Genomic DNA, 27,496 nt, shown 5'->3' with positions numbered 1-27,496 from the left:
ATGAGATGGCAGCCCCTTCCCCAGGGGTCGAGGTGGCCAGCCAGCATCCCCCTTGACTGGCAGGATGTGCCCATGCCCACTGCGGCCCCAGCAGGACCAGGTCTCACAAAGCCACCCTGGGGAGTGGGCCTGGCCTTAGCTGTCAGCACTCTGCCACGCTCCAAACAGGCCACCCCTTTCCTCACGTTCTCTGGAGCCAGGCGGGCTCGCTTCACGGTGATGACAGTGATGCTGGCAGCTGGCAGCTCAGCACTGCCTTCGCCAGCCCTCTGTCATCTCATTCCATCCTCTCAGCTGCCCGGTGGAGTGGGTGGCTACGAACTCAGGCTCCAGAGCCTGGCCCCTGTGTTCCAGTCTCTGCTCTGTCACTTTCTAGCTGGGTGACCCGGGGCTACTTCCTGAACTTCTCTGTGCTTGTTTCCTGATCTGAGAAGTGGGGAGAGGAATGGCTCCCACGGCCACGTTGGGAGGCTGTGTGTGCTTGCAAAGCTCTTAAGACAGTACCTGATGTGTGGAATTCTCTGGTAAATGTTAATGACTATAATGACTTTAAGGAGGAGTAAGCCGGAATTAGGAGAGGGTAAGTCATTTGCTTTAACCAACTTAGCCAGTAAGTGGCAGCTGCCTTTTAAAAAGCCCAAGCTCCCAGATGCTGAAGGGCGGCATCCGTGCTGGCACCGTGGCAGGTGTCACCATCACCGCCTCCTTCTCTCTCTCCCATGCAGGTGGAGTTCTGCAAGTCCTTTGGGGACCCAACAAAGCCCCGAGCCTGGAGCAGACATGCCCAGAAACCCAGCCAGTCCAAGCAGCCTTCAAAAGACAAAGACTCCGTCCCCCCAGAAACTAAGAAAGTACGTGAAGGCCACTCCTGCCTGCGTCCCCAGTGTCAGCAGGGCAGTCATCCCCGGGAGGGCAGGGCAGTGGCAGTGGAATGACTGGAGAATCCCTCTCGGATGGTTCCTGAAGGCGGGCCTCCCAAGGCAGTCTGGTTCCGTCTCCCTGCCCGTCACCTGGGACCCTCACTGTCTGCACCTTCTGTTTTCAGGATGACAAGAAGACAAAGGCAGCAGGTGAACTGGAGAAGGTGAGTCTGTGCTGTTGACCCAGAGGGGGGCACCCGGGGTGGTCCTGGGAGGGCTGTAGCAGGCCGGCCCAGCAGGCAGAGCCATCCTCTCATCTCCCCTTGCCACGTCTCTGTGGCTTCACTGTCTTCGTGTCTGAGGAAGAGGCCACTCTGCCCTCCCAGGACTGACCCAGCTGACCCCAGGGCTCCTCTAGAGACAGGGGGAACGAGTTCAGAAGATGCTCTTGCCTCCTGGGAGTCAGGAAGGGTGAGCCCTACTGTAACGTTCTCTGCCTCTTCTCTCCTCTCTCTGCTCCCCTGCTGCCCGCTCCCGTGCCACCAGCTGAAGGAAGACGGCGAGTTCCAGGAGTTCCTGTCAGTTCACCAGAAGCGGACGCAGACAGCCACCTGGGCCAACGACGCCCTGGACACCGAGCCCTCGAAAGGGAAGAGCAAGCCGGCCGACGACTACCTGAACTTCGACTCCGATTCGGGGCAGGAGAGTGAGGAGGAGGGAGCCGGGGAGGACCCGGAAGGTAAGGGCGTCCGCGCGCACGTGAGTGCTCCGTGCTGCAGTGCGTGCCCCCGCATGCACCCGGGCTGTGTGTGTGTGTGACAGGGGGCCCCTCGGTGCCAGACGCAGGAGATGGCGAGTCAGACACTGCCTCTGCTGGGGTCATGAGCCCACTGGCAGGTACTTAGGCCTTGACCGGCCCTGGTCACTCAGTCAGTCCATCAGTCAGATATTTACAGGGCACCTTCTGTATGCCAGGTGTTGCTTTAGGCATTGGAGATAAAGCAGTGAGCAAGAGAGAAGAACCTTTTCCTGTGGAGCTGTCGTCCCCATCAGGGGAGAGAAAGAACAAAGAGAGGAGTCCACTGTTAGTGTGTTACATGAAGACCTGTCCTCAGAGGGAAAGCTGAAAAGGGGACCGGAGAGTTCTCGGGGGAGACCTCAGAGTCGGGGAGGGAGTGAGCCTGTGTCCTCAGAAGGGCTCCTGGTATAGTGGGGGACACATGGGGATGTGAGCAATTGCAGTCCAGAATGGCAAGTGCGGAAGTGGAGGTCGGGAATAGATTGTAGTTTAAAGCGAGAGAATGGATTTAATGTGAATTTTATGCCTGGTCAAGTTTCTGTGCAAAGCTGGGGTCCGAAGGACTCACGGGGAGGTGGTGGGACACAGTAGGGAAGCAGACAGGAAGGGGGTTGCAGGCCGAGGGAACAGCGTAGCAAAGGCACGGAGGAAGGCAAGTGCAGGAGCTTGAGGGGGCTCTGTGGGTTCAGGATGGCTGGAGCGGAGGAGATGGGGCTGGGGGCAGAGGCCAGGCAGCTCCCGCACGCTGGAGCAGAACAAGTTTGGGTTTCCTCCTGAGAGCACCTGGAAAGCATGGGGGCTTCATCAAGGAGCGATAATCCTGCAGGTGCTCCCGAGCGGGCCGCATTTGAGAGAATGGATTCTCGAGAGCAGGGCTGGTGCGGGGAGCCACGGAGCTCTCAGCCTGCGGCCCGTGAAATATCAAAACTCTGGCGGTTTCACCCCATGTGACATTACTTCTCAGAGGACCCACTGGGGCTGCGTGGCGCAGGACCCCTGGTTGCCGTGGGCTCAGTGCTCATGCCGCTCGCAAGTGACACCACCGTGCTGTCTGCCGTCCTGGGCTTCTGGTTTGCTCACGACTGTCACTGACTCGCAGCCTCCCTGTCTTCCCAGAGGAAGATGGCAGCCTTGAACCGAAGGCAGCTGTGCAGAAGGAGCTGTCGGACATGGATTACCTGAAATCCAAGATGGTGAAGGTGGAATCGTCGTCCTCCGAGGAGGAGGAGAGTGAAGATGAGGCCGTGAACTGTGATGAAGGGAGCGAGGCCGAGGACGAGGACTCCTGCGCCATCACTGCCCAGCAGGACGGAGAGGGGCCGGGGTCTGGCCGACAGCAAGGGATCCCGTCTAGGAGTAGGAAACCACCGGAGGCCAGGGCCGAGGTGTGTGGGGATTTGGGTGTGCCTGGGAGGCTGGGGGGCAGAGGGAAGATGTCCACCCTCGCACTCACCCACGTTCCCTGCACACCAAAGACCTGGCTTCAGACCTTGGCCCTGCCACTTGCTTGCTGTGTGACCTTGGGCAGTCACTTCCCCTCTCTGAATTTATGTCCTGTACTGACGTGGAGAGGTTGCCTGCTTTCTGGAGTTGGGGGGCGTAAATGAGCTGCTGATGGATGTGAGCGTATGGTACTTGGTATTCAGTGGCAGTGTAGATAGATGTGAGCCCAAAATCGACAATAATAGATAACATTAATTGAGCACTTACTACATGCTAGGTACAATACCTGCTGTGTCATTTGTCGTTGGAGCTCATGACAATCTTGTCCTGTTTTATAGACGAGAAACTGAGGCCCAGAGGAGGAAAGTGTCTTGCCCTGGCTCATGGCTGGGAAATGGTGGGCTCGGATCTCAGACCCAGGGCTGCCGGGCCCTGGAGCCTAGATCATAAACGTGGCTGCTTCCCTTGGGGCAGCCACCTCGTGTCCACCTGGAGTCCTCTCTCCTTAGAGACAGTTTGTCACGGTGTTTTGGTCCCCATCGCCTCATCCCCCTGAGACCCCAGTGAAGCATCAGCTCGTCCCCTGCCTGGCCCTTTCTTTTCAAAGCCCCAGCTTCATCTCCCTCTTGTTTTTTCTCTTTCCCCATCCCCCTCCCTCCTTTCATTTTCTGCCCCTCTAATTGCCACACCCTGTCCTCTTCTCCTAAAAAGATATATTTGAGAGAGAATGTCAAGTGTGGTGATGTCAGAGAGCCGTGGGTTCAAATCTCAGCTCTGACATGGCCTAGCTGTGGGACCGGGGTGAGGCACTTCTCCTCCAGAGGCCTCTGACTCCCACACAGGATGGTGCTCAGAGAGCACTGGCTCTGTGGCCAATTTCCACAACCCCGTGCCTTGGTGTGTGCTGGAACTCAGAAAGTTTCTGGTTTCAGGAAGATACGCCTATACCTTATGCAGTGTAGCGCCCCAGTGGGGTCTGGCTAGCGCTCGCTGATCAACCACATGACTGTTTCTGCAGTGACACAGAAGCGGCGACTCCTGCTGCGTGGGACAAATGTAAACCCTAGTTTGCCACACGTCAGCTCAGAGCAGGCTCTGCTGGCAAATGAGTTCAAGTCAGGGCAGCTTTTATTGCCAAAAGAGTAACAAAAAATTTAGGTTTTTCAGAGCTGTTTATTTCAATTCCAAAATTAAAGAAAACGTCCTGAACCTGTAATCCCTCTAAGATTGTTTTAAGCATTCAGTAGGACAGTGGTGTCTACAGAGTGCTTTGCACAGAGTCTGGCACAGAGTAAGGCCTGAATCAGTGGTCACAAATATCAATATACCTCAGTCTCCTTCCTGTGTCCTCTGGCCCCCCTGGGAGCCTGGGGCCCCTGTTGGCACACCCGCGGTGTGCCAGGCTCTGGTTCCAGCCCTCATTTCAGGGGCGCACATGGGGTCTGGCACCTCCTGCCTCAGGCTCTGGCCGGTCTCCACATCCACGGCAGGCACAGTACTTTCCAGCATTCTCCGGCTTGCCCTGGCCGCAGGCGCCTCCCTGAGCTCTCCCCGAGGCGTCCAGGTCTGTAGCAGGGAACTCACTGTGGCCCTTCTGTTCTTCACCATCCCCCAGACAGAGAAGCCAGCACACCAGAAGGAGCCCACCACCCCCCACACGGTGAAGCTGCGGGGAGCCCCCTTCAACGTCACAGAGGTATGTGCCAGTAACTGGGACCAGGGCAAGGAGCCCTGGGGGAGCAGGAGACGAGAGCGGGGATGCCAGAGCTCTGCTGCCTGGGAGCTTTATGATGAGCTGAGGACTTGAGCTGGGAGGAATTGGGCCACAAAGGCTGATTAATAAGATCTTAGGCATTGATAGGGTCAGGAAACAGGGCCCACCATACCAAGAGGGAGAAAGACTGGTTTTACTCACTGATCACCTACACTAGGGATGGGCAAACTTCTTCTGTTAAAAAGTAAAAAAAAAAGATGAGCTGATAAATATTTAAGGCCTTGCGATCAATGTGGTCTCTGTTGTGGCTGCTCAGCCCTGCTGTTGTAGCAGAGGCAGCCTGACAGGACAGGTGATGAATGGGCACGGCTGGTGCCAATAAAACTTTATTTACAAACACAGGCAGGGGGCCACATTTGGCCTGCATACCGTAGTTTACTGTCTACACGGCAGAGAACACATTTTTAATTGGCCTCCTTATGACAGTAACAGAAGTTCCGTAGAGGAAATGTTTTAAATGTAGCTAAATAAAAAGAAGAAAGTAGAAATCCCCTTTAACTAGGATGGCTATCTGAAGAGTCATCCGAGCTGAGCTGAGCGTGTGAGAGGCTTGCTAACCAGATGGGGGCCAGGATGCAGGTCTCATTCCTGTGGGTGTAATTCCTGTCGGTCCCAGGCAAAGTGGGGCACCCCACCCGACACCTACATCCCACTCACTGACAACCGCTAATAAATTTCGAATATGTCTTCTTAGACATGTTTTTCTTTGTGTGCAAACATTAACTTCTGTCTTTTATTTTTAAAAGCAGTCCTACAGTAGGAACTATTTTGAAACATCTCCCCATCACAATATGTCATAAGTATCTTTGAATATTGAATACTCTGCTACGAGAGCAGTTTTTGTGTTGCAGAGGCAACATGTCCTTACTCTGGACACGCTGTGATATACTCACCCAATCCCCTAAATTGGGACCTGGCGGTTGTTTCCAGTCTTTTGGTCTTATAAACAGTAGTGCAGTCAGCTTTCCTTGAAGATCAGAGGTCAGCAGATTTTTTTCTCTAAAGGTCAGATGGTATGTATTTAGGCTCTATCGGCCATATGCTCTCTGTTGCACATTCTTCTTCTTTTTAGTTTATTATAATGTTATGAAATTTCAGTTGTGCATTATTGTCAGCCTATAAATGTGCCCCTTCACCCCTTGTGCCCAGCCCCCAGGCCCCTTCCCCTCTGGTAACCACTAAACTGTTCTCTTTGTCCACATGAGTGACACCATGTGGTGTTTGTCTTTATCTGGCTTATTTTGCTTAACATAATACCCTGAAGGTCCATGCATGTTGTTGCAAATGGGACGACTTTGTTCTTTTTTATGGCTGAGTAGTATTCCATTATATATATATACCACATCTTCTTTATCCAATCATCAGTGGATGGGCACTTGGCTTGCTTCCACTTCTTGGCTATTGTGAATAATGCTGCAATGAACATAGGGGGGCATGGGTCTCTTTGAATTGCTGATTTCAAGTTCTTTGGATAAATACCCAGTAGTAGGATAGCTGGGTCATACTGTATTTCTATTTTTAATTTTTTGAGAAATCTCCATACTGTTTTCCATAGTGTCTGCACCAGTTTGCATTCCCACCAGCAGTGTATGAGGGTTCCCTTTTCTCCACACCCTCTCCAACATTTGTTATTTTTTGTCTTGGTGATTATAGCCATTCTAACAGGCAAAAGGTGATATCTTCGTGTAGTTTTGATTTGCATTTCCCTGATGATTAGTGATGTTGAGCATTTTTTCATGTGCCTATGGGCCATCTGTGTATTTTCTTTGGAAAAATGTCTGTTCATATCCTCTGCCCACTTTTTGATCATGTTGTTTTTTTTGTTGTTGAGTTGTGTGAATTCTCTATATATTTTGGAGATTAACCCCTTGTCGGATGTATTATTTGCCAAGATTTTCTCCCAGTTGGTGGGGTGTCTTTTCATTTTGTTTCTGGTTTCCTTTGCCCTGCAGAAGCTCTTTAGCCTCAAGCCCCACTTGTTTATTTTTTCTTTTGTTTCCCTTGTTCAAGTAGACATGGTATCTGAAAAGATCCTTCTAAGACCAATGTCAGAGAGCATACTGCCTGTATTTTCTTCAAGGAGTTTTATGGTTTCAGGTGTTACCTTCAAGTCTTTGATGCATTTTTGAGTTAATTTTTGTGTATGGCGAAAGTTACTGGTCTGCTTTCATTCTTTTGCATGTGGCTGTCTGGTTTTCCCAGCACCATTTAATGAAGAGACTTTCCTTTCTCCGTTGAATGTTGTTAGCTCCTTTGTCGAAGGACAAGCTGTCCATAGATGTGTGGTTTTGTTTCTGGGCTCTCAATTCTGTTCCATTGATCTGTGTGTCTGTTTTTGTACCAGTACCATGCTGTTTTGATTACTATAGCTCTGTAGTACATTTTGAAGTTGGGGATTGTGATGCCTCCAGCTTTCTTCTTTTTTCTCGGTATTGCTTTAGCTATTCTGGGTCTTTCATTGCCATACATGAATTTTAGGATTCTTTGTTCTATTTCTGTGAAGAATGTCATTGGGATTCTGATTGGGATTGCATTGAATCTGTAGATTACTTTAGGTAGTATGGACATTTTAACTATATTTATTCTTACAATCCATGTGCATGGAATATCTTTCCATTTCTTTATGTTATCATCAATTTCTTTCAATAACGTCTTATAGTTTTCATTGTATAGGTCTTTCACCTCCTTGGTTAAATTTATCCCTAGATATTTGTAAATGGGCTTGTATTCTTGAGTTCTCTTGCTGTTAGTTTGTTATTAGAGTATAGAAATGCAACTGACTTTTGTAAGTTGATTTGGTACCCTGCAACTTTGCTGTAGTTGTTGATTATTTCTAATAGTTTTCCGATGGATTCTTTAGGGTTTTCTACATATAAAATCATGTCATCCACAAACAGTGAGAGTTTCACTTCTTCGTTGCCTTTTTGGATTCCTTTTATTTCTTTTTCTTGCCTAATTGTTCTGGCCAAAACCTCCAGTACTATGTTGAATAGGAGTGGTGAAAGTGGGCACCCTTGTCTTGTTCCTGTCCTCAGAGGGATGGCTTTCAGTTTTTGCCCATTGAGTATGATGTTGGCTGTGGGTTTGTCGTATGATCTTTATTATGTTGAGGTACTTTCCTTCTATACCCATCTTATTGAGAGTTTTTATCATAAATGGATATTAAATCTTGTCAAATGTTTTCTCTGTGTCTGTTGAGATGATCATGTGGTTTTTATTCCTAATTTTCTTAATGTGGTGTATCACATTGATTGATTTGTGGATGTTGAACCATTCCTGTGTCCCTGGAATAAATCCCACTTGATCATGGTGGGTGATCTTTTTAATGTGTTGCTGTATTTAGTGCCAATATTTTGTTGAAGATTTTTGCATCTGTGTTCTTCAGCAATATTGGCCTGTAATTTTCCTTCTTTGTGTTGTCCTTGTCTGGCTTTGGTATCATGGTGATGTTGGCCTCATAGGATGTGTTAGGAAGTGTTCTGTCTTCCTCAATTGTTTGGAATAGATTGAGAAGGATAGGTATTAAATCTTCTTTGAATGTTTGGTAGAATTCTCCTGAGAAGCCATCTCTTCCTGGACTTTTATTTTTGGGGAGGTTTTTGATTATGGTTTCAATCTCTTTACTTGTGTTTGGTCTATTCAGATTCTGTATTCTTCTTGATTCAGTTTTTGGAGGTTGTATGAATTTAAGAATTTATCCATTTCTTCTAGATTATTCAGTTTGTTGGCATGTAGTTTTTCATAGTATTCTCTTATAATTCTTTGTGTTTCTGTGGTATCCATTGTAATTTCTCTTCTTTCATTTCTAATTTTATTTATTTGAGCCTTCTCTCTATTTTTCTTAGTGAATCTGGCTAAGGGTTTCCCAGTTTTGTTTGTCTTCTCAAAGAACCAGCTCTTTGTTTCATTGATCCTTTCTACTGTTTTTTTTGTTTGTTTGTTTCAGTTTCATTTATTTCAGCTCTAATTTTATTATTTCCTTCCTTCTGCTGACTTTGGGCTTTGTTTGTTCTTTTTCTAATCTGTTAGGTGTAGTTTAAGATTGCTTATTTGAGATTTTTCTTGTTTGTTAAGGTGGGCCTATATTGCTATGAATTTCCCTCTTAGGACCACTTTTGCTGCATCCTGTATGAGTTGGTATGGTGTGTTTTTATTATCATTTGTCTCCAGATAGTTGTTGATTTCTCCTTTAATTTCTCCAGTGATCCATTGGTTGTTCAGTACCATGTTGTTTAGTCTCCACATATTTGTCACTTTCCCAGCTTTTTCCTTGTAGTTGATTTCTAGTTTCATAGTATTGTGGTTGGAAAAGATGCTTGATATGATTTCCGTCTTCTTAAATTTGTTGAGGCTTGCCTTGTGTCCCAGCATATGGTCTATCTTTGGGAATGTTCCATGGACACTTGAGAAGATGTGTATTCTGTTCTTTTTGGATGAAGTGTTCTATATATTTCTATTAAGTCCACCTGGTCTAGTTTTTCATTTAAATCCACTATTTCCATGTTGACTTTCTGTCTTGATGATTGATCCATTGATGTAAGTGGGGTGTTATGGTCCCCTACTGTTATTGGGTTGTTAATATCTCTGTTTAGGTTTGTTAATAGTTGCTCTGTGTACTTTGGTGCTCCTCTGTTGGATACATATATGTTTATAAGTGTTATGTCCTCTTGGTGGAGTGTCCCTTTTATCATTAACACTGTCCTTCTTTGTCTCACATTCTCTTTTTTATCTTGAAGTCTACTTTGATATAAGTATGGCGACACCGGCTTTCTTTTGTTTGCCATTAGCTTGGAGTATTGTCTTCCATCACTTCACTCTGAGCCTGTGTTAGTTTTTAGAGCTGGGATGTGTTTCCTGGAAGCAGCATATTGTTGGGTCTTGCTTTTTTTATCCATCCCGCCGCTCTGTCTTTTGATTGGAAAACTCAATCCATTTACATTTAGAGTGATTATTGATATATGAGAGCTTAATATTGCCATTTTATCACTCGTTTTCCAGTTCTTCTGTATTTCCCTTGTTTCTCATGCCATGTATTTCAGACTACCAATTCAGTTTGGTAGTTCTCTTTGATGATTTTTTAAATTTTCTCTTTATTTATCATTTATGTCTCTGTCTGAGTATTTGTTTAGTGGTAACCATGAGGCTTGTATAAAAAATCTTGTAGATGAGATAGTTCATTTTCTGGTCCCATCTTATTTCCTTAGACTAAGCCGATTCCATCCCTTTGCTTTTCCTCTTCCAAGTAATTGTCATATCTTATTCCATCGTGTGTTGTGAGTTTGTGGTTAAAATGATGACATTATATGTATTTTTGATGTTTTCTTTCCCTTTATCTTTAATGTTATAATTAAGTGGTTGCTAACTTGTTCTGATAGAAAGCTGCAATTTTCTGATTTTATCTACCTATTTATCTTCTTGCTCAAGGCCTTATACCCTCCCCCCCCCCCCGCCTTTTTTTTTTAGGTATTAGGGTCTTCTTGAGCATTTCTTGTACGGGGGATGTTGTGGCAATGAACTCCCTTAGCTTTTGTCTATCTGGGAAAGTTTTTATTTCTCCACCATATCTGAAGGATATTTTTGCTGGATAGAGTATTCTTGACTGAAAATTTTTGTCTATCAGAATTCTGAATATATGATTCCACTCTCTCCTAGCCTGTAAGGTTTCTTCTGAGAAGTCCACTGGAAGTCTGACAGGGGTTCCTTTGTAAGTTATTTTCTTCTGCCTTGCTGCCCTTAATATTTTTTCTTTGTCATTGACTTTGCCAGTTTTACTACTAAATGCCTTGGAGAAAGTCTTTTCATGTTGACGTAATTAGGAGACATATTAGCTTCTTTCACTTGTATTTCCAACTCCTTCCCCAGGTTTGGGAAGTTCTCTGCTATTATTTCTTTGAACAAGCTTTCTACTTCATTCTCTTTCTCTTCTCCCCCTGGAATACCTGTATTCCATATGTTGCATTTCCTCAATGAGTCAGACCTTTCTCAGAGAAGTACTTCATTTCTTTTTGGTCTTAGTTGTCTCTCCTCTTCCGTCTGAAGCATTTCTATATTTTTGTCTTCCTGACTGCTAATTCTCTCCTCCATAATATCAGCTCTGCTATTCAGGGAGTCCAGATTTTTCTTTATCTCATCCATTGTGAGTTTCATCTCCAACCTTTCTGATTGGTTTTTCTTTATAGGTTCAATCTCTTTTGTAAAGAATTCCCTCTGTTCATTAATTTTGTTCCTGATTTCATTGAACTATCTTATTTTCTTGTAACTCATTGAGCTGTTTTATGATAGCTAGATTATAAATTTCTGTGCTTCAGGAGTGATTTCTGGTTGCTTATCATTTTCCTTCTGGTCTGGAATATTAATATATTTTTTCATACTGTTTGACAGCTTGGATTTATGCCTCCGTGTAGTGATAGTATCTGGTTGCAGCTTCTACCTCCCACCACTGTGTGGGTGCCAAGAGCTGTGTATTCTGAGCCCGCCGCAACCCTGGCTCGCTTGCACACAGCTGCTGCTTTTCTGTCATGTGTGTGAGTGCTCTGGGCGCTCTGGCCAACCGGCTGAGCTGGAACACCAGGCAGCGGGAGGGGGGCCGTCTTTCCCCTGCGTGATCCTGGAGGCGTTCTTGCTCTGCCCTCACTATCTGCCCTCCTGGGGTGTTGGCTCAATGAAGACACCCCCGCAGTAGCTTAGCTACCTCTGTGTGGGGCTTTCCCATGGGGTGTAGGGGACTTGGAGAAAGAAGGTGTTCCCGCAGATCACCGCCTCGCCCCCTTCTCTCAGAGCTACGCGTCCTGGGTTGCTGCCGCTGGGGAAGGAGAGGAGATCTCCTTATCTCCTTCCACTTCCTTCAGGGGGTCCAGTACATGCACCTTCAGTGTCTGGCTGCCTGGGTCTTTCACACGTCATTTGTGTTATGTGAATGTTCTCTGTTAGTTTATGAGTGTCCTTTTCATTGTATCTTAGTGGGGAGAGTCTAAGGGAAGAGCTGACTCTGCCGTGATGCTAATGTCATTCCTTCTTTTTTTTTCTTTCATGCATTTATTTTTTTAGTAACCCTTCAAAAATGTAAAAACCATTCTCAGCTTGCAGGCCATACAAAAGTAGGCCGTGGGTGATATTTGGTCTGTGGGCCATAATTTGCCAACTCTTGCTCCAGATAAATATCTAACACAGACAAGCGTCTACATTTTTCAGGCTTTGACGTGGAATGTCAGTTGCCCGCTGAAAGCATTGCTCATTTATACTCCCTTTGGCAGAGTGTGTGTGTGCCCATTTCTCTGCACCCCGGATAGCAATCTTTATCAATATGACAGGTGATAATGGCATCTCATCTTAATTTATATTTTAAATTATTAGTGAGATCACTAATTCTTTGACATTTGTGAATCACATGTGTATCCTCTTTAGCAAAATGCTTTATCATGTCTTTTACCCTTTTTTCTCTTGAAGTGTTAATCTCTTTTTAATTTTTATTTATTTTTTGCTGAAGAAGATGGGACCTGAGCTAACACCCATGCCAGTCTTCCTCTACTTTGTATAAGGGTCGCCACCACAGCATGGCCACTGATGGGTGGTGTAGGTCCATGCCCAGGAACCACACCCGGGCCACTGAAGCAGAGCATGCTGAACTTGACCACTAGGCCACAGGGCCGGCTCCTAAGTGTTCATGTCTTTTGATAGTCTGTATCTTTACTAATGTTTAAAAAATTTATGAAACTTCTGAGTAACAAACACTTGGGTTATACAAGATTATCTGAGTTGTCTGATAATTTAGAGTTACAATTTTTTCAATACCAACATGCAGAAAATCACATGCTTTAATCAAGAAAGTAAGTAACCACTACACAGCTTTTTTGCAAAATTAATACACAGAAGATAGTCACTTCTTTTCCTTTCCACAAACAATAACAGAAACTATAATGGAAGAAAAGCCTCTTTTTGTATATCAACAAAAAAGAAATCTCTAGGTAGTCTAATGAATGTTATGTTATGTGTGTGTGGAGGGAGACTGCAGATGTTCTAATGAAAGTTTTATAGGTTCTATATAAAGAAACTGTTAAATTCTACTGAGAGATTTAAAAGAATACTTACTTAAACAGAAAACCATAGAGTCTTAGAATGTAAAAATGCCATTTTTTCCTGACTAGTGAATAAATGAATAAATTCAATTAGATCACAGTTTTAGTTTCCTATGATTGCGGAGGGGGTGGAATGTGAAAACAGCAGGAAGAGCCTGTGAGAGTAGGCCCGCGTAAGATACTGAAGCATGTTTTGGAGCTACAGTGATTAAAACAGTTTGGTTCAGGTAAAGTTGTTGACAGGTTAATAGAATAGAAGAGAATTCAGAAATAGTCTCATATGTATATAAGCATTTAGTTTAGGATAGGGCGTTTCATATGAATGAAGAGGAGAGATTTTTTCTTTAGATAGTAATTGGACAACCAGTTAACGTTTTTGAGGAAAAAATAAATATAGACCCTGTCTTACTCTGTATCAAGATAAATTTCAGATGCATCAAGGATTTAAGCTTAAAAAAATGAGACAAAATTATTAGGAGAAAGCATTGATGAAGTTACTTGTAATCTTGGAATGAAGAATGTCTTTGTAAGCAATTTGCAAAACTGTGTAGCCATAAGAAAAAGGTGGATTAAGTGGCTGCATAACAATTAAAACTTCTATAAAGTCAAAAAGTTACAGACGTGTAACACAAGCAACAGGCAAAATCTAGTTTCTTTAATTAACAAATAGATAAATAGGTATTGGGACCTATGACTGAATAAAAAAAGGGACAAAGGATAGGAGGTCTTCTAAGAAAAAAAATCCAAATGACCAGTGAAGACACTTGAGTCCACTCCTAATTAAAGAAATACAAGTCAAACCTGGAAGGTTACGTTCTGGAAAAACTTTTAAAGTTCAATCGTAAGTCACTGCCATGCACCGTTGGTAGACGTGTGCAGAGCAGCCTTTTGGAGGCAGCTTGGAAGTGTCAGTCAAAATTAAGAGCCTGCATGCCTTTGACCGAGCAGTTACCTTGCTAGGAATTTGAACCACAGGCGGATGGCCTAAGTACATGCACATTTCAATGCAAGAATGTTCATTGTAGCATTCTTCTATTACTGCTTTTAACTGTATTCTATTAATAGCTTGATGTGTTGATTTGTGTCATTTTATTTATAAAAACAAAGAACTGGAAACAGCTTTTGAGCTCTGTCACTAGGGAAGTGCCTAATTTAGTGAGTCTCAACTGGGGACCATTCCACGTCTGCCCTTGGCCCCCTGCTCTTGGCAATACCTGGAGATGCTTTTGATTTTTGCCACTGGACAGAGAGCGGGTGTTACTGTAGCGGGTAGAGGGCAGAGATGCTGCCAAACATCCCATAGTGCATGGGACAGGCCCCTGAGAGAATTATCAGTCCTGCAATTTCAGTAGTACCAAGGTTGAAAAACTCCAGGTCTCGTTAACTTGAGGTTCACTAAAGTGTGACACACTGAAACAGTAGACAGTGATGTGTCACTGAAAAGGCTGTGCTGGTGTGGAAGGTCCCCAGGCTGTATTATCCAGGGAGAGTGCCAGGCGTGGGACCGGGTGGACAGGTGGATTTTACTTTTTTTCCAGAAGGAGACACAGACACCCACACATGTTCTGCAGTATGCTGGATTTCCCAATAGCCACCTAAAAATGAGGGAAAAAAGTTTTTCTGGAAGAATTTGATAAATTGGCTTTTTTAAGAAAATTGAGGTACTAGTGGGAAAAACTCAGAACTTCGGTGTTTCTTCCTTTATTTTGTAGTGCTTTGATTTATGCGGTTGCCTGGGCGTTATGAGCTTCTTCCTGCTTGTTCTCTAAAGGGTTTGCCCCAGGACACAAATGAAGATGGTTTCACTGCTTTCACTTTTTAGTAAGAAGCCCACGAGAGTGGTCTGCCTTGGCGTTGTAGGCCATTTTTGTTTTCTTGTTTGTACTCTTCGTTATTTGCTAAAATTTCATACTCTGTGTGTTCGTGCATTTTTAAAAATGTGTTTAAATCGCTCTCTTGTCCAAACTAGAGAAATAATGAAGAAAATGGGGGACCATCTTCAGCAGCTCCTTAAGTTGATGTGCACCGTCACCGGGAAGTAACGCATATTCAGGCTTTAATGAGAAGGGAAAAAGCCAGACTTAACCCCAGTTATGTATAAAAAGGTAGTTAGGAAAAAAAGATCAGAAACAATGCCTCAAAATGCTGCTGCTGCTGATTTTGTATTTATATTCTTCAGTTCTTTTATTTAAAAAAATTTTTTTCCAGGGTAGTTTCATTTTAGGATGGAGGAAAGGTGTATAATTTAAAGGAGAGAAACCATAAAGGAGGAAACACTTTGGTAGCCTTTGTGAATTCAGAAATTCAGCCCACGTTTCTTTATTGGGTTGCGCTTTTGTTATTGGACTGATAACGGAGGAGAAAACTTTCCTGCTCCTTACAGAAAAACGTTGTGGAATTCCTGGCACCCCTGAAGCCGGTGGCCATTCGAATAGTGAGAAATGCTCACGGGAACAAGACAGGTGAGGGCTGGGGTGTTCCGTGTGCGCTGGAGCGGCCGGTGGTGAAGGTGGAAGGTCTGGGCGGCTGGACCGGGGAGAGGTGTTAAGGGTGGCTTTTGTTTTTCCTGTTTGTGGTCCCCAGTTCTGTGGATGTGGTTAAACTGCTCAGGACAGGGGGCTGCCTCTTGTCGCCTGCCTCTGGCAGCCTGGTGTGCAGTTTTCACTTCTCTCTTCTCTCACCTCCTCCCCCTCAGCCTGCATTTACACCAGTGGGCTCACCTGTCCTGTTTAAGCCGATGTCCCCGGTGCTGGGTTTGCAGGGCGAAGGCCGTGCACAGCTCTGCTGACACACAGTGCTCTGAGAATGTGTGGTTTCGTCCCCATGTCACCCTTTCCTCAGGTTGCCCTCTGGGCAGCCAGCCCACTCCCTGGGCTTCCGAGCCCTGGGTTCTGGCTATGCTGGGGCCGGGAACATGCTGGAAGGAAGGGTCTGAGCCTGGACGGGTGGGAGGCTGCCTGTGCCTACTCGTTGGCCAGGCCGGGAGGCTGCAGCACACGCAGCAGCAGAGTTCTTGCTCCTCAGAGAACCACACTGAGGCCCCCTGGCCACAAGGAGGCTGGGCTGTGCTGGGCGTGCAGGCTTCCTTGGCGGGAAGACACTGGCATGGGCAGAGCGCTTGGGATCTGCTGGGTTTGGAGTCTGTGTTAGGGGTGGTCTCTCCTTCGAGGGTCTACACTGCCTGCCCAGCTCTCCTCTCAGCACCAAAGCCCTGCCAACCAGGCACATCCGCTTAGTGGGTCATCCCTCTCTCCTTGCAAACCTCCCCGAGGGCCATACGGGGAGGAGTGAAGAGCCCCTGCTCGGGCTCACATCCCAGCCCGGCCCCTTACCATCACTTCCTGTGACCTTGGCCCGGCAGTTTAGCCTCAGTTTCTTCATCTGTGCGATGGGCAGTCCTGTCTCCTTAAGTTGCGAGGATTCATGAGTTAATACGTGTGCAGCATTAGAACAGTGCTGAACGCCTGTTGCACATTCTGTGAGAGCCGTCGTTAACATCATTGGTGGCCGTGGTGGCACCCCTGCCTTCATGGCACTTCAGAGACCAGAAGGGTGAGCAGGGGTTGGCGAGCGAGACCAGGAAGGAGCATGTTGGAGCTGTCAGGGCTGAGAGAAAACCATCTTGGAGGCCCCAGAGTTGGGAGAGCTGACATCTGAGCGTGACACTTTTGAGGAGCTGCAGAATTCTGTCCCCACAGAAGAGCTGGAGAGGAGGCAGGGCCTGCCCTCTGGCCTGGGCGCTCAGTAATGACTGCAGCCCGGGGCAGGGGCCCACTGGGGGCTTAAAGCAAGGGGAGGCGTGATGGGATTCAGAACGGTCCCCTGGCTGGGGAGGCACGGGTCCTGGGACAGAACCTAAATATCCTTCTGATGGAGGCCAAAACCCCGAGAGCCGTTTTACAGCCGTGACGCCTGCCCTGCTGCCTCATGGGGTGGGGGCCCGGTGAGGCTGGGGATGTGAGGCCTCCTGTGCTCTGGGAGAGACTCCCCATGTTGTTCCTGTGTCAGTCAGGCCCTCAGGCAGTCCGTGGCGGAGTCCCTGTGGAGATGGCCCCTCTGGTGCTGATCTGGGTCACAGTACGGCCACCACGGGCACATCTCCTCCAGGGAAGGCCGTGGAGCAGGCCCTGGTCATGGTGGGGTGGGCTGGGAGGTAGGCCTCCTGTGTTTGTGACTCCTGTCGTCCAGCATCTTCATCCATAAAACCGGCCCACGGGGTCTAAAGGCTCCCTGTAAGGGGAACTTTGGCCAGGCGGGTGGGAGGGAGTCTGTATTTTAGAGATGTGGCAAAAATAGAGGTTTTCCCCCACTTTCGCTCAGATTCCCGCAAACGGCTCGCACAGTGTGGGTGTTCCTCGGGGGCTTCCACGAGTGTCTGCGGGGCCTGCAGATTTCACCTTTGTCATTGTCTTTTCTCAGGGTACGTCTTTGTGGATTTCAGCAGTGAAGAGGAGGTGAAGAAAGCTCTGAAATGCAACAGAGAATACATGGGTGAGAACCGGGATGGCGCCGTCTGCACGGTGGAGGGCTCCGTTCAGTCGGTTGTTGACCCCGCAGGGTGTTCCTGAGGGTCCGCTGTGTGCCAGGCACTGTTCTGGGCACTGGGGATACCGTGGTGAGTGGAATAGCCAAGATCCTGGCTGCCCGAGAGCCAGCACGGAGGAAACTTCCGTGGAGCGGGGAGAGATGGGCAGTAATTGAGTGGGCCAGACTGTGGGAAGACACAGAGCAGAGAGGGCCGGGCTGGAGGGGGCGTGTTTTTGAACAGGACTGTGTCTGCTTGGGCCTCATGGAGAAGCTGATGTTGGAGCAAAACCCAAAGGAACAGAGAGTGCAAACTCTGGCCTTGTGGGGCAGGCTGTTCCAGTCCAGGAACAGCAAGTGCAAGTTCCTGGAGTCAGGAGGCTACCTGAATGACATCCAAAGAAGTGATCTTTGGTCCATCGCTGGCATGGACAAGTGATTCAGATCGAGCTGTTGATCACTAGTGAAGGCATGAATTCCGTTAGGGAAGGTGGGACACCTAAGGAGTCTTGTTACCAAGTCAGGAGGTAGATATTTATTGAGCACCTACTGTGTGCATGTGGCGACGGTGGTGGTCATGGTCTAATCAGGCACCCATGGCAGTGCATGTAAACAGTCATCAACAGTACAAGGTGACTCTGCAGTGTTGGGTCGTCACATGACACCCTTCCTAGGGCACAGCAGCGAGCACTGCCAGGGAATGTGCCGTGCCATTTAGAGGATGTGGCACTGTGGATTCGGATGGCCCAGGCAGGCTGCCCCCAGGGTTGAAACTGAACTTGTGGGAGAGTGAGAGTCTGAGAAAGGGCCTTTGGTTCCGGCATCGGCTCAGGCCGCCACCCCGGTTAACAGGGCCTCGTGTCGGCTGTAATCAGCCACTGTTGCCATGGCATCTGGCAGGCAGCAAAGAAGAGTTTGGAATTGCCAGGCTGGAGTCCCTGGCAGGTTCCGGGCCTCGCCCAGGAGCCCTGACTCCTCTCCTCCTACAGGTGGGCGCTACATCGAGGTGTTCAGGGAAAAGAACATCCCCACGGCCGAGGGGACCCCGAAGAACAGCGCCAAACCCTGGCAGGGCCGGACACTCGGGGAAAACGAGGAGGAAGAGGACCTGGCCGACTCAGGGAGGCTCTTTGTGCGAAACCTGCCCTACACCAGCACCGAGGAGGAGCTGGAGCAGCTCTTCTCCAGATACGGTGAGGGTGTAGCCCCGCTCGCCGCACACGCCGCAGCGCAGTGGCCTAGAGCAGGCAACCTGGGCTCGAGTCCCGTCTGCCTCCCGTCAGCTCTTGACCCTGGGCTAAGGACTTCACCTCTTGCCTCAGTTTTCTCATCCATAAAATGGGGCCAGCAATCCCTGAGCTGCTTGAGGATGCGACAGCAGAGCTCGTTGTAATCGGCCGCATTACCGGCACCTTCTGCTGTCTGAACCCAGCCTCTTAGCTTTCGCTCTCTGAACTCAGAACTAACAAGATGTGGATCCACTTTTCTGAGATATCTCTTGCTGTTTGAACTCTCGCCACTCAGTGTTGGAAATCCAACAACTATGTAGGTGTGAATGTGCGAGTGCCCCTCCATCTGAGCTCTCTGCCGGGTAAATAGCCTTGCCGTCAGAGCAGAGCATCCAGACAGATGAGCGTGAGGGTTATTTTTATTGTTGTCATCGTTGCATTCTTATTTTGCAGGACGTGAACTGGGGGCCCATAGTTCAGTTTGGCACACAGGCTGTGTATGTTTGTGAAGTCATGGTTGTTGAAGGGAAGGAAGTTGGGGTTCAGAATGGGGGTGAGATCTTGATGCTTTTGAGATCCCTGGAGTGTCTCCCCACTTCTTTCGGGAGGCCGGCTCTGGGTTGTGGATCAGAGCTCAGTTGAGTGCCTGTCGTGGGGACAGGGAAGCCTTGAGTAGGACTCTGCCATCAGGCAGGTGGGGTAGCCTCCCAGCCTGTGTCCACTGCTTGCCAGCCCCTTCCGCCCAGGTCAGTGCCTGGTTTATGTAGCAGGGCCGGGCTGCACAGGAGATGGGGTTGTTAAGAGACTGTAAGTGTTGGTTTGGGAAGACAAAGACCGGGGTGGAGGTGGGCGCACCCTGCTGTGCAGAGTGGAAACCGATTCAGAAAAAGTGCGTGTGAGTGTGATAATCATCTCATTACAAACGCTCCTCTGGCACTGGCATTGTTGAAGGCACTGCTTAGCACACTGTGCCTATCCGTGCGGCTGCCCTCCCAGCTGCCCCAAGAGCTCGGGGCCCTGTTAGGCCGTGTTACAGATGAGGAGGCTGAGGCGCGTAGGAGCTAGTGCTCACCCGAGGCCACAGAGGTACTTGGTCGGGGAGGGAGGATCCAGCCCGGGTGCGTCTGTTTTTAGGATAGATGCGTGAAGGATTGTGAAAGGACACCCTTAACCTCTGAGGCAGTCTCAGGGCACCCTCTTGCCACATCTTCCTGGGGCCGAGTGAGCGGCTGTGACCCAGAGCAGCAGTGCAACGTGCACACCAGTTAAAACCCATCGCCTGACGAGTGCCCAGCATGTTTCTTGCCCGGCATGCAGGCCCGGCCCTGGTCCGCAGGACACTGACACCTCTCCTGTCCGCAGGACCCCTGTCTGAGCTCCATTACCCCATCGACGGCCTGACCAAGAAACCCAAGGGCTTTGCCTTCGTCACTTTCATGTTCCCTGAGCACGCCGTGAGGGCCTATGCGGAGGTGGACGGGCAGGTGTTCCAGGTGAGTGCTCACGGCGGGCGGGGCTGCTGGGCCCAGGTGATGGGGAAAAGTGTGTGTGGGCGCGTGTGTGCGTGTGCACGTATGAGCACGTGTACCCACGTTTTGGGCCTAAGAAGATGCACCCAATGGTGTGCCAACCACCTCCTCACGCGAGCTCCTGGAGGGTGGTGCCCTGGAGCAGGGCTTCAGTCATGCTGTTCACCGATCTGTCATTGGCACCTAGAGCAGCCCCTGGCACATAGTAGGCACTCAGGAAGTGTTTGTGGAATGAAGAAGTATGCTCTCCATCTCCAGAAAGGCCACATGGAAGAGGAGTCAGGAAGGAGAGAGTTGTGATGTGGTCATATTAAATGGCCGCAATAGAATGTAGGAAACTCTTCTCTTTTGTCCCAGTGTGACCACATAACGTGCTTGGTGCACGTGGTCAGGCCCCACCTGTCTCATCTCCCATTCCCTTTTTTTCACTTGTTCGTGATTTCTGGATCTCCTTGTGGTCGCCAGGCCAGACCTGGCTCCCACCTGCATGGAGCTCACATGCAGAGACTTCTGTGTGCAGAGAAAGATGGGGCCCGGGCTTGAGGGGGTGGAGGTGCTGCAGGTGTCCCTTATAAACTGATCAGCTTCCCCTGTGATGCTCTGTCACCTGGCCCCCATCACAGTATCAGATGCCTGTGTCATGTGGCCACGGGGTCGTTCTGCCCAAGGCCCTGTCTTCCATGAGGGTTTCAGCACTGGGTCCAGCCTGCTGGCAGAGAGGCTGACGTCTTGGGGCAGGTTGTAGAAGCGCCCTCCCCCTTCCCTTTACCTGCTTGCCCTGCACCCCTCCAGGGCAGGATGCTCCATGTGCTACCATCCACCATCAAGAAGGAAGCCAGCGAGGACACCGACACCCCAGGATCGTCGTCTTACAAGAAGAAGAAAGAGTCTAAAGACAAAGCCAGCAGCTCCAGGTCCTTACCCACTCCTGGCCTCTGGGCCCTGACCCAGCTCTGCCGCCTTCGCCCCGCCCTCTCCCGGCCACCTGGGTGCTTTGGCTCCTTGGGGTGGGCTCAGCCTCTGATCCATAACCTCGCTGAGCCTCAGTTTCCCCATCTGCGAAGTGGGGAGAATCTCAGTGGTGCTTTACTTTTGCAGTGTTGTAAGGCTTCAGTGAGGTCAGTGTGCTCAGTCCCTGGCAGAGAGGGACTGTTGATAGCCTTGTAGGTGTCATCGTCACTTTCCCTCGGGTCTGGGGGGCATGGCCCGCAGAAGGTGACTGGGAGGAGGAGGAGGCTTGGGGGCTTAGAAGGCAGGCCGATGAGCTTCTCCTTAGAGGTTTTGCTTCTGAAAGAGCATTCCGCTCCAGCCGCGAGCTGACCTCCCTCTTCCGCCTCTGCCTCTCAGCGCTCACAACTGGAACACGCTGTTCATGGGCCCCAATGCAGTGGCCGACGCCATCGCACAGAAGTACAGCGCCACCAAGAGCCAAGTGTTTGACCACGTGAGTGAGGGGCCCGTGTGATAGACCCAGCTCGGGGCCAGACACAAGGGGAGAAGGGCAGGGGAGGGGGCGTTGTGCTGGGGGCATCTGTGAGCTCGGGGCCTCTGATGCTGACGTCACGGGCATCCTCTGGGGCCTCCCCTCTGGAACATCCCATCCACCCTCTGGCCCCAGCTCCTCGTGGGGTTGTGTGGAGCAGGCCAGAGAGCATGGTTGAGGATGATGTCTTCAGCCCACTTTCTTGAGCACTTGGCTGTGGGGTACTCCTCACCATGGCCCCCTGAGCTGGGTGCTCCTACCATCCCCACTGCCAGATGAGGAAACCGAGGCTCAGGAACACAGAGTAACTTGCCCAGGGTCACACTCCTGGGAAGAGGCAGAGCTGGGATGACGTCAGGTCTGCCTGACCCTATGCCCTTGCTCTGAGCCAGGGTGCACACCCCTCCAGGGGTTGTCCCCCACTTCCTCGGCCTGCCGGCCCGCATCTTTAACACAAAGAAAGGGGGAGTCATTGGTCTCTGTCCCTTCTCCTCTCCCGGATCTAACCTTGTTCCTCCTGACTTTTCCCGGTCCATCTCTCTGGCCCCTCAGATCACATACTTTCCTTCAAATGCATGTGTCTCCAGTTAGACCACGGCTAAGTCTGTCTTAGGCAAAACTGGTTTTTCAGCCAGTCAGCAAAGGATGGCCATGGATCTGGCCCATAAACTTCTCAACCCCCTGTCGTTCACCCTTCTGCCCGACACTCCAGGTCAGCGCTGTCGTTGAGAATAAATGTGAGCCCTATATGTGATTGTAAATTTCCTGGTGGCCACATTTTAAAAAAGCAAAAAGAAACAGGCACAGTTAAATTTCATCTGTTCTATTTAATTTAGTGCAGCAAAGATATTATCATCCAACATATGTGCAGTGTAAAAAATGACAAGATATTTTGCATTCCTTTTTCTCACTAAATATTTAAAATCCGGTGAACGTTTACACTTGCATACTTCTCGATTTGGACACGCTGTGTTTCATGTGCTCAGTGGCTGTATGTGGCTTGTGGCCACCCTGTGGGGCCGCGCAGCTCTAGGCCTGAGCCCTTTGGGAGGGCGGCGGTCAGTTCCGATCCCACAGCACCAGCAGAGCACTGGGAATGCAGCAGGGCCCTAAAGAGAGACGGTCCTGCTCTTCTAGTGCCTTCTAGTGGAGGAAGACACAAAAATAAGCAAAGGGGTGGCGTGTTGGTGTGATGGCCACGGGGAACAGTTAAGCCAAGCAGGGGGACAGGGGATGAGGGTGAGGACGGGCGGGGCAGCGAAGTGACAGTTCAGCAGAAATTAACGGGACGAAAGAGTGTGGCTAAGAGCCGTGTAGGCAGGCAGACTCATTCCTAAGGTGGGGATGAGCTTGGCATGTGGGAGGAACAACGAAGAGACCCGTATGACTGGTGGAGGGAGTGACGGGGAGAGGGAAGCTGAGGCTGGAGAGGCCGGCCTGGGGTCCTTGCTCTGCTGTGGGAGACGCAGACGCCAGAGCCATTGAGTCAGTGAGTAGACAGACAGGGGTGTCGCCGGCCCGTCTCCAGCCAAGCCTCCTTCCCAGGCTGTTGGGAGGTGGGAGGGCCGACTGTCACCTGCCCGATGGCCGATGGGGCCTCTTCCTCTCCCTGCTCCCACAGGAGACCAAGGGCAGTGTGGCTGTGCGCGTGGCCCTGGGGGAGACGCAGCTCGTCCAAGAAGTACGCCGCTTCCTCATCGACAACGGGGTCAGCCTGGATTCCTTCAGCCAGGTGGGTTCTTGCTCCGGGCTCAGCGAGCCACTTGACTGCTCAGCCAGCAGCTGTGGTGAGCTGGGAGCTGACCTTCAGATCAGGAGATGCTGCTGGGTCTGAGGGCCTGGCCTCTCAAGGATGGTTATCATTAACTTTTAAATTGTCTCTAAAGAAAATAAGAAATGTCGTATGGGCTCAGACAAGGGGCCTGTCGGGGGCCACATGCAAGAGGATCACTTTGCAACCCCCAGTTTCTCCACACAGATCAGAGGGGCCCAGGCATCCTGTTCCCCCACCCAGCGCCTTACTGGGAGCACCTCTGGCCTGTGTGGGGCTTCAGACCTTTCTGGGACCCGATAGGAACGCGTTCAGCACCTCCATGTGCTTCTCCACCAGGGAGGAATTCTTAGGTTTGAGGACGCTTCACTTTAGAGGGTCCAGTGAGGCCACCCAGCATCCTCCCCTTCATTTTACAGACTGGGAAACTGAGGCCCAGAGAGGGCAGAGGTGACTTAAATGTCAAACAATGAGTGTGTGGCAGGAGCCTGGATTCTATCTCAGGGCTTCTGACCCCCAAACAGCTCTTTGCTCAGCTTGACCAGGCCTCGGACGTGACCTTAAGATGATGGGTAGGAGGGGGGGATGGGCAGGTGGACGGAAGGTAAGTAAGTAGATGGAGGGATGCGTGGATGGGTAAATTAAAAATATATATGAATGGCTAACATTTGCTAGCAGAACACTCTTAGAAGCTTCTGTGTTTTGTTAACTCGTTTCACTCTCCTAACAGCCCTGGGAAAGCAGCACTTCTGTGCTCTTGTTGTTCAAAAGGGACCACAGTGACAGAGGTGAGGTCACTGGTCCTGGGTCACACAGCTCGTCACTGGTGGAGCTGGATTTGAGTGCAGGCCCTAGAGTCTGTGCCCCTACCCATTACACTTGCAGTGGGTGACCCGTGACAAGCCCACTCGTGCGCAGCCCTCCCTGCCTGCAGACGGCTTCCGCCCTGCTCGCCTCACTCGGCCCTCAGGACAGCGCCATAGGGCCGACAGCATGGGCATCACCCTGAGCCCACTTTGCAGATGAGAAAGCAAGGCCACGGGGAGAGAGTTGCCCCCGGGTTTGAGGTTAGATTTCTGGCTGAGCTGAGCTCGTCCCAGACGCTCCATGTGCTGGGAGGTCTCCCTGAGATGTTTTGGGCTCTTTTATGCCTCTCCAACGCTGTTTTTTAGTAAAGTAATTGCTGCTGTTTCCCAAGTGTTTATACTATACACGCATTGCTTTTAGTAACCCATCTAATTAGATCCTTTCCTGGAGTGACCATGAAATAAGTGCTGCGTCCTTCTGTGAGGGGCGGGCACTCAGGCACAGCTCAGGACATTTCTCAGGGCCATCTGTCTGTCCGGCATCTTAGTTTGGATTTTTTCCAAAAGCCGACCCTGAGACAAAGGTCCAAGAGCAGGCGGTTTGCTGGGCAGGGCCGACAGCACTGGCGAGAACGGCCAGGGGAGGCGGGGGCCCCGTACAGGGCGTGCTGATTAGGTCCTGCTGGTACAGCAGCGGGGGGAGGTTTATCGGGGGACACTGCAGAACTGACACCGCAGAACTGTCCCACCCAAAGGACAGGGGATGTGCCAACTCCTGAGAGCCAGGGCCTGCTCCCGGAGGTGTGAACGCTCGGCACTTCACTCTTGCCACCCGTGAGGCAGCAGGCGGCCTGCGGTTCCAGGGAAGGGCTCTCGGCACGGAGATGTGGATGCTGGACATGGGCAGACTGGGCTGGAATGCTCTGGAAGGTCCAGCGAGGGCTGTGGTTGGGCACTGCAGAATCTGCCACAGCTCAGAAGTGGCAGGGTCGGGCTTTGGCCCAGGGGTCCAGCTCTGGAGCCCTCACCCTTATCCATTCCTTGGAGCCGCCTCTCATCCACGGGGCAGCGTGCCCGCTTCCTAAGTGCCTGGTACCTGTTCCCAAGGGGCACCTGGTCTGGAATCCACCACGCAGCAGTGCTCATGTCAGGGGCCAAGGACCAGGGACCCTCCCTCCTGTGGACCCATGTGCATCCGTTTCCTCCCTGCAGGCTGCAACGGAGCGGAGCAAGACCGTGATTCTTGTGAAGAACCTGCCGGCGGGCACCCTGGCGGCCGAGCTGCAGGAGACCTTCGGCCGTTTTGGCAGCCTGGGCCGCGTGCTCCTGCCTGAGGGGGGCGTCACTGCCATTGTGGAGTTCCTGGAGCCCCTGGAGGCCCGCAAGGCCTTCAGACACCTGGCCTATTCCAAGGTGGGCTGCCCAGGACCAGCCTCAGGGGGAGGTTGACGGGGGCTGAGGTGTGGACAGTTTTAGCACAGACCTGGCACACGGGAGCTCTGCCAAAATCCACCTGTCTCTCTCAGGCTTGTGAATATCATCCCACCCCTGAGACTCTTCAGAAGGGGAGGATGCGGGGGGAGCCCTAACCACCCTCCAGAAAGCCCACCTCCGTTCCTTGCCCGGCTCTGGCTTTCCTTGGCTTGCTGTTCCCATGGGAATTTCAACTGTCATTTGTGGTCCTTTTGCTATCCTGTACCTGTGATAACTTGAAAGTCATTCTGTGGGTGAGCCGTCTCCTGTTTCTATATATATGTACACACACGTATATTTTAACATTAGTGTATTAGTTTCTCATGGCCGCCATAACAAGTTATCCCAAGCTTGCTGGCGTAAATCAGCAGAAACTTAGCGTCTCATGGTCTGGAGGTCAGACGTTTGAGATCAAGGTGGTCACCAGGGCCGCACTCCCTGTGAAGGCTCTAGGGGTGGGTCCTTCCTTTCCTCTTCCAGCTTCCGTTCGCGCCAGGTATCCTTGGCTTGTGGCTGCATTGTGCCAGTCTCTGCCTCTGTCTCATGTGGCCGTCTCCTTTTCTCCATCTCCACTCTCCCTCTGCCTTTCTCTTACGAGGACACTCGTCGCTGGATTTAGGGCCCACCCAGATAATCCAGGATGATCTCACCTTAAGATCTTTCAGTTAATGACATTTGCGAAGACCTTTCTTTTAATAAGGTCACATTCGCAGGTTCTGGGGGTCAGGCCGTGGACACATCTTTTGGGGGGGGGACTGCCATTCAACCTGCTACAAGTAGCTTTTGTTTATCAGGCACTATAACGCTGCTCTGCAGACTATTTATCAGTATCTTGTTTATCTTTTTTAAAAAAACTTATGTTTTTTTTTTGCACACATTTGAGCGTGCCCTGCCTGTGAGTATGTGTATGTGGCGAGAGAGGGAGCGCGTTCTTCCTCCGGGAGAGCTGCCCGTTGTCGGTGATTCTGCTCCCCGTCCCTCCTGCTCCCCATTCATACTCTAATGAGAGAAAACACGGGACACAAATGTGTCCAATGACGGCACATGCTCAGGCCTCTCCCCTGAGCCCCAAGCTGCAGCGGGGCCCCCGTGTGTTCTTAGGGATCAGGGAGCAGGCAGAGTTCTGGGCTGTGCTCCGCCTCCTGCCTCCCTTCCCTGGGGTGAGTCAGCCAACCTCTCTGAGCCTCGGGCTCTTCATCGACATCAGGGACTGAGTCCCTACCCTGCCCCTGTCTCCACAGTTTCACCACATCCCCCTCTATCTGGAGTGGGCTCCAGCGGGCGTCTTCTCCAGCTCAGCCCCGCAGAAGAAGGAACCCCAAGATACACCAGCGGATCCTGCGGAAAAGGCCAGGGCGGTGCCAGAACCAGGTAAGAGCTGAGTCTGAGATGAGGGCGTCCTGAGACGGGGGACGAGGGAAGGAAGGAGAGCAAGGGACAGCAGCGAATTGTTTATCAGGTGTTCGGCTTAAAGTCCTTATTCATCCTGGAGACCAGGGCATCTCAGACTCTTGGATTTTATAGGCATATAAAATGTCCTTAAAAAAAGAGCATAAACGTTATGGCTAGAATATAAGGTAGTCAGCTTTTTAGCTTGTCAGTTAAAGGATTTTAAAAAACTAGCGTCTGTCAACAGCAATTCAGAACAGAGCATGTGAAAACAACAGCATGCCTGGTGACTGGGGGTGGCTGGTGGAGGAGTGTTTATTCTCCAGGGTCCGTGGATGGCA

At 50.1% G+C, this 27,496-nt stretch overlaps 1 protein-coding gene across 1 annotated transcript in view; it reads left to right on the top strand.

Moving 5' to 3' along the window:
• The window catches only part of RBM19 (RNA binding motif protein 19), a 129,028-nt gene that overhangs the window by 4,762 nt on the left and 96,770 nt on the right, over window positions 1-27,496 (top strand). Inside the window, exons 3-16 of the mRNA XM_046640636.1 lie at window positions 726-851; window positions 1,046-1,084; window positions 1,407-1,599; window positions 2,776-3,044; window positions 4,718-4,798; window positions 15,335-15,413; window positions 17,371-17,442; window positions 18,465-18,668; window positions 20,067-20,197; window positions 21,026-21,147; window positions 21,581-21,677; window positions 23,338-23,448; window positions 25,506-25,706; window positions 27,008-27,137. Of these exons, the coding sequence (XP_046496592.1) occupies window positions 726-851; window positions 1,046-1,084; window positions 1,407-1,599; window positions 2,776-3,044; window positions 4,718-4,798; window positions 15,335-15,413; window positions 17,371-17,442; window positions 18,465-18,668; window positions 20,067-20,197; window positions 21,026-21,147; window positions 21,581-21,677; window positions 23,338-23,448; window positions 25,506-25,706; window positions 27,008-27,137 (1,855 nt within the window). The remainder of the gene's footprint in view (window positions 1-725; window positions 852-1,045; window positions 1,085-1,406; window positions 1,600-2,775; window positions 3,045-4,717; window positions 4,799-15,334; window positions 15,414-17,370; window positions 17,443-18,464; window positions 18,669-20,066; window positions 20,198-21,025; window positions 21,148-21,580; window positions 21,678-23,337; window positions 23,449-25,505; window positions 25,707-27,007; window positions 27,138-27,496) is intronic.

This window comes from Equus quagga, chromosome 15 (assembly GCF_021613505.1).
Source record: "Equus quagga isolate Etosha38 chromosome 15, UCLA_HA_Equagga_1.0, whole genome shotgun sequence".
NCBI classification, from domain to species: Eukaryota; Metazoa; Chordata; class Mammalia; order Perissodactyla; family Equidae; genus Equus; species Equus quagga.
Note: the sequence above shows the minus strand (reverse complement) of the source record. Positions and strands in the feature narration are given on the sequence as shown.